Consider the following 6710-nt stretch of genomic DNA (forward strand, 5'->3'; position numbering starts at 1 on the left):
GTCCCCAGCGTTCATAACAGTCCCGTTACACTAGTAAACAAAGAATTTGTCTCAAGGAAAACAATAGCTGTATCTTATATTTTTTTTGCATGCAGAATCCAAAATTGATGTCCATTTTTTCCCATCACTCACAGTTTTTGTGTTCCATGGTATGTTACGTCACGTGTGTTACATGGGATAAATTTCAATCAAGCGGTTGGCAATACTGCGTGAGATTGTTATACGTTTGCCAGAACTGTGTTTGAATTGTTGGTGTGAGGTTGTTTAGTGCGCATTTGTGTGGTAATAAGTTTGTGATATTGTACAGTAGCGTACCCGCCATTCGCCTTCACCATTCTGTTGTCGTCTCTATGTTCCGTCTTTCTTTCGTGCTTTTGCTTTCTATTTTCCTTTCATTATTGTCTGTTACGTATGATTAGTCACTCACTATTTTCAGCTGTAGGAAGGCCCTTTGCTTCCGATCATCCGACTTAGTCAAGTTCCACTTAGTCTTATCTTGTATAGGAGAGGGTAATTAAATGGAGCTTAATTTCTCAATTCTTCCCGAATGTTGCAACACTTGGTTCTTTAAGTTACACCAAGAGACTCCCGTCGGGGATCCTCAATTTGGTTACTACGTCAGTTTTGCAATGACGTTCAATAATATTTGATTTTATATTTAAGAACCTCCCCCAAGGGCGTGATCTTACAATCGTGAACCAATTATATTTTCTCCTCCTCCACCCTTTCTCCAATCAGAACAGCTGTTATAATCTCGCATGCAATACTGCTCACTCAAGCAATCTAGAATTCACTGCATGCTGACATAGTTTACATATTGTTACATAAGCACAAAAAGAACATTATACAGCAATGAAATTGGGTCTCTGTCGACTGTTTATAAACATTGGACAGAGAGCGATCTTGTGCAACTTCCTTCGCCTACGAACTGTTGTTTACCAAACACCCAACTCAAAAAAATAAAATTCTCGTCACCTACCCATCTAGCTACCTCATTTGTTTACCTATATCTACGAGCTTCTTACACCAAGAAACTGTATAAACCACCGAGCCAATTTCTGTTTTATTTGCAGTGTTTTGACATTCAAGTCACAAAGATGGTGTTTCACACCTTTGATTAAAAAGTGTTATGAACATTATTTTGGCTGCAAAGTGGGGGACCAGTATAAAAGCTGGGCCCCTCATGTGTGTTGTGTAACCTGTGTCAGGCTTCTCGCTCCATGGGCAAAAGGTTCACGCCATATGCCTTTTGTCATCCCTATGGTTTGGAGAGAACCAAAAGATCATACTTCAAATTGCTACTTCTGCATTACAAATATGAAAGGTATAACATCAGCACTCAAACATATTGTAAAATATCCTAATTTATCATCTATGAGAACAGTATCTCATAGTCAAAACTTTCCTGTACCTGACCCTCCACCCAAATGGAACTAAGTGATGATGAGACAAGCGAGGAGGTTATGGAAAAGGAAATAGAAGCCATACACTTTCAGCCAATCTGTCCTTCAAGTGAACCACATTTATTGAGTCAAGGAGATCTGAATGATCTTATGCGAGATTTAAGCTTGTCAAAAAAGTAATCTGAACTTCTTGTTTTCAGATCAAAGGGTTGGAATCTTCTCCAGAAAGAATCAAAATTTAGTTGTCATCGTAAGCGACATTGTGATTTTGAATATCTTTTCTCACTTTAGGATAGTGTGGTGTTTTGCAGTCATGTATATTCTGTTATGGAAAAACTTAACCATAAATATGACTGGAGTGAGTGGCGCTTGCTTATTGACTCTTCAAAAGTGAGCCTAAAAGCTGTTTTGCTCCGCAATGGAAATAAGTTTCTTCTTTTCCTTTGGCCTATGCAGCTAACGTGAAAGAAAGTATGAAGAACATAAATGTAGCTAGGTTACACAAAGCTTTGTTGCTTTCTCTATGAGTGTGACGGTCGGGATAGAAATAATCATTATGAGAAGAATGTGTGGCCGAAACGATCTCTGACCTCAGGAGAGAAAAATGTTGTCAATCCTCCTCTTGTTGATTCAGAGAAATTTTATCTGACTCCTTTGCATATTAAGCTAAAGTTGATTATTTTTTTTTGTTAAAAGGTATGGATAGAACTGGCAAGGAATTCACATATTTGAAAAATAGGTTTCCTAAAGTGACATAAAAATCAAAGAAGGTATTTTTGTTGGACCGCATATTAGGGAGCTGATGAAAGACCAGAATTTTGACGAAGAGCTAAATTATCTTGAAAAGGCTGCATGGCTGTCATTTAACAAACTTTGCGCAGAGTTTTTGCGGAATCATAAAGCAAATAACTATTCCGAAATCTTAAAAGAGCTATTGACATACTACAAGGCCTTGTAATGCAATATAAGACTAAAAATTCACTTCCTATTCTCTCACTTGGACTTTTTTCCTTCAAATCTTGGCGCCGTCAGTGATGAGCATGGTAAGTGGTTTCACAAGGATATTCTAAAAATAGAAATCTGGTATCAAAATATGAAAATCCCTTCAATGTTGGCTGATCTCCCAGAGGCAAAATACACTCGAAAATTATGAATTTTTACATTTTAAAGGTAGGTTTAATTGAAATATCAGCCTCATTTACTAGTTACAATTGTTTAAAATTTAACATGCTATCACATAAAAGCATATTTGAAATCATTAGAAAAAATTCTCTCAAATTCAACGCGTTTTGCTTGACCAGTGTAGTAGTAGTAGTATTAGTAGTAGTAGTAGTAGTAGTAGTGATTTATATATGTATAAATATATGTGTGTATGTATACGTATATAAATGTATATATATGTATGTATGTGTATGTATGTGCATATCTCTATGTATGTGTGCGTATGTGTGTATATATCTATATATATCCCACGCTCTCTCTCAGACCTACATGTGTTCCCTCAGACAAACATGAGGGGAAATTGTGATCTATCATGTGAGAACTGGATACTGTCAAGCCAGTGGACGAACAGAGAATGTTAATTTGAAGTAATTAAATTACCACAGAGGCTGTGCCCTGGGGCTGGCAGAGGTGAGGACTGGGGAGTTTAGCACTGTCCATCTAAGTCACCCAAGGTCTAGGAATCCCACCCAAGATGGTCGGCAAAACATGCTGCGTTTGTACATCTGCACAGCAAAATTGCAGGCAATGCTCTTGCGTCAAAAGTGGAAGGAAATGCACAAACTGCAGAAGAGGAGGGGAATGCAAAAATCAAGGGAATCAACAACTGCCAGAGGCGGGGAGTGATCAACTGGGAGATGTGGAGAATGTGGAGGATGGGAGCGATACGATAGAGATGAACGTGGGTAGTGGTCTTGTGAGTGAAAGAGACTTAGAAGAGGGAAGTGATCCCACGAACTTGAGGCCGGAGAACGAAAGCCCACGTCATCAAGAGCAGCAGGGTGGGAGAGAGGAGGGCAGGTTCTGGCAGACATGGCAGCAGCCCAGGGTTAAGGAGTGGCTGGACGACGCCTACAACAGGATACTTGCCTTCTCTCCAGGAAACCTCTTCACCCCGCCTAAATGCAATGCATCCAAAGGCCTAATAGAGGAAATGACCCATCTATTAAGAGCATATATAAATTCATCTCCCTACGCCCCGATGGTATTCAAAACGCTAGCTATCCTTCCACACCTTACATGTCAGAGGACCCACAGAAAATCTAAGCACTCTGAGAATGTCCAGGCATTGCAACGGAGGATGGAAAAGTGGGAAAAGGGAGAAGTGGAGCAACTGTTGATGGAAGCAGAGGCCATCCAAGGTAGACTCAACAAGGGCATCAACAGAAAGAAAAATCCAGAAGACAAAGCCAGAAATTTTGCAGACAAGATGAGGCAGGGAAAGGTTGCGGCTGCCATGAGGTCGCTCGCAGGGGAGAATGAAGATCCTGGAGTTCTACCCCTAAACGAGGAAACGCTAAAGATCCTGAAAGAAAAACATCCAAAAGCAAGACCAGCAAACCTGGACTCTAAATTCAATGGCGACTACCTCCCACCCCACGAGGTAGTCTTTGACAGCATCACAAGAGAAAGGATCTGGAACCTTGCTCTACACACCCAGGGAGCGACGGGACCATCGGGCTTGGATACGTCTGGATGGAAATGTCTCCTTAGCACCAGCCTATTTGGAACGGCAGCGGGGGGACTGCAGGAGGCCATCGCTGGTTTGGCGAAGAAACTGGCAACTGAGGACTGTCAGCACCTGGAGGCATACACAGCGTGCAGACTTATCCCGCTGGATAAGAAACCTGGCTGTCGTCCGATTGGTATAGGCGAGGTGTTGAGAATAATAATAGGAAAAACCATCATGGAAGTAGCGAAGGACGAGGTGCGAGAAGCGGCTGGCAACCTGCAGGTATGCGCGGGGCAACAGGCGGGCTCCGAGGCAGAAGTCTACGCCATGAGAAAGATATTCGAGGAACCAGACTGCGAAGCAATCCTATTAGTCGATGCATCAAACACATTCAACAACTTAAATAGAGAGGCTACTATACACAACATCAAAATCAAATGCCCAATATTGGCCAGGTATGTGGAGAACACATACAGAGAACCTGCAAATCTATTTGTTACCAATAGGGTTGATAAAAAAGAAACGAAAGTGGAGATCATCAAATCCGCGGAAGTCACCACTCAGGGAGACCCGGTGGCCATGGCAATGTACGCGCTCGGTCTTATGCACCTGCAGCAGAAGATACAATATGAGGACACCAAGGTCAAACAGGTAGCATATGCAGATGATCTCATGGGGGCAGGAAAAGTGGTGGGATCTGGTGTTGGCACACGGCCCGGGCTTGGGTTACATTCCGAATGCAAAGAAATCTGTCCTGATAGTGAAGCCAGAGTACTTTGACAATGTCAAAGTCCTATTTGAGAACAGTGAAGTGAAGGTAAGAAAAGAGGGGGAAAGACATCTCGGTGCAGTGATCGGCTCAGAATCCTTTAAAAAGCAATATTTTGAAAAGAAAGTTAACGAATGGGTGGCGGAAGTTAGGCTTCTAGCCAACTTTGCAAAGTCCGAACCGCGGGCGGCATATGCCGCATTCATATATGGGGTTAAACATAAGTGGAACTACATATTAAGGACGATACCGAACATTACCGTCCTACTAAGACCCCTTGAAGAAACCATCAGAAACGAGCTAATACCGGCCATCACAATAAATGAAGAGGAAAGAAAACTAATTGAACTTCCACCTAGAATGGGAGGGCTAGGCATCTCCAACCCGCTAAACCTTGCCGACATTGAACAACAAAACTCCATGAAACTCACGTCCTCCTTGACAAACAACATAGTGTCACAAGATCAAAGGAAGGAGACTAATATGGAGGACATCAGAGAAATTAGAAGAAACATTTCAAAGGGAAGAGAAGAGAGGCAGAAGGAGGAACTTCAAGCACTTCTAGCTCGGCTATCAAATTGTATAAACAGAAAGATAATAATGGCGCAGGAAGTTGGGGCGTCCAGTTGGCTGAAAACACTACCAATCAGGGCAAAGGAATTCATCTTACACAAAAGAGAATTCACGGATGCCATTGCCCTGAGGTATGGATGACCATTGGGAGGGCTGCCTAACAGATGTTCCTGTGGTGGGTTTGGTACGATTGGTCTAACGACGATTTGTCTAATACCGATTGGTCCAAAGCCAATTGGTCTAATAGACCAATTCGTCTAAAACCGATTCGTCTAAAACCGATTCGTCTAAAACCGATTCGTCCAATATACTATTTGGTCTAATGACGATTAGTCTAAAATTGATGTAAAGACAATGATAGAAATACAAGCATTTAAATCAGAGACTTTTATTTAAGACACACATAAAAATATACTTTAAAGACAATGATAGAGACTTTTATTTAGGACACACATAAAAATATACTTTAAAAATACAAAAAGGATATAAAATTTTAACTTAATAAGCAATATTATATACTGAAAGCTCAATTTTTTTTTATTTGCCAGCGCTCGTAGAAACTCTAACCTATCGTAATTGTCCTTCTCGCTAAAAACAGACAAGATTCTCTCTTCACGTTCAATATCTTTTCTCTTGAGTTTAGCGTTAGATTCTCCTCTAATAGTGCATTCAATCTGTTCTTCCACATTTTTTTGTTCCTTTTGTAATTCGGTAATTAGCTTAAAAATTCCAACATGTGCAGAGCCTACTAGTATCTCCAGCCGTCGATGCCATGCTTCCACTTTGTTCTGTGTCCTTGGAACACCAAGTTCCATCCTGTCATGCACGGACCATAATGAAGGGAGAAAAAGAGGAGGAGACCGCATTTCCTGACCTCGCAATACTCTACGAATTTTGCCCCTAACATAATTTTCGTCGAGGTAATTAACAACCTGAATGCCCTCCTCTGGAATTGTGTCCTTGAGTTCCAGCCATGCAGCCTCGATATCACTAGCAGGTAAGAAGGCTAGTGCTGCCATCTGCCGGATTTTCAACGAAAAGTTTTCATCAGTGACATACAAGGTTTTTAAACCAGATTAAATTATTTTTCTATAGATGCTCTGTCCTAAATGGAAAAAACAACCCTTGTTAGTTGTTCCAGGCATTTCGGATTTAACTGCATTTATAACACTAATTTCGAAGTCAGTGATTATCATCTGAGGAGAAAGGTAAATTTTGTTTTCCGCAGCATAATCTTGTAGATCACGGAATAACTGAATATAACATTCCGCGTTTTTTCGTGACATAAGTA

General features: G+C 41.0%; 1 protein-coding gene across 1 annotated transcript; it reads left to right on the plus strand.

Moving 5' to 3' along the window:
- The first annotated feature begins 3300 nt into the window (after positions 1 to 3300).
- On the plus strand, positions 3301 to 6323 carry LOC143036668 (uncharacterized). Its single transcript, XM_076204226.1, has 3 exons — positions 3301 to 3453; positions 4066 to 4584; positions 6162 to 6323. Exons 1-3 carry the CDS (start codon positions 3301 to 3303, stop codon positions 6321 to 6323), a joined length of 834 nt encoding a protein of 277 aa, XP_076060341.1.
- The last annotated feature ends 387 nt before the right edge of the window (positions 6324 to 6710 follow it).

Source organism: Oratosquilla oratoria, chromosome 21 (assembly GCF_046742065.1).
Source record: "Oratosquilla oratoria isolate Oo_2021 chromosome 21, ASM4674206v1, whole genome shotgun sequence".
NCBI lineage: Eukaryota > Metazoa > Arthropoda > Malacostraca > Stomatopoda > Squillidae > Oratosquilla > Oratosquilla oratoria.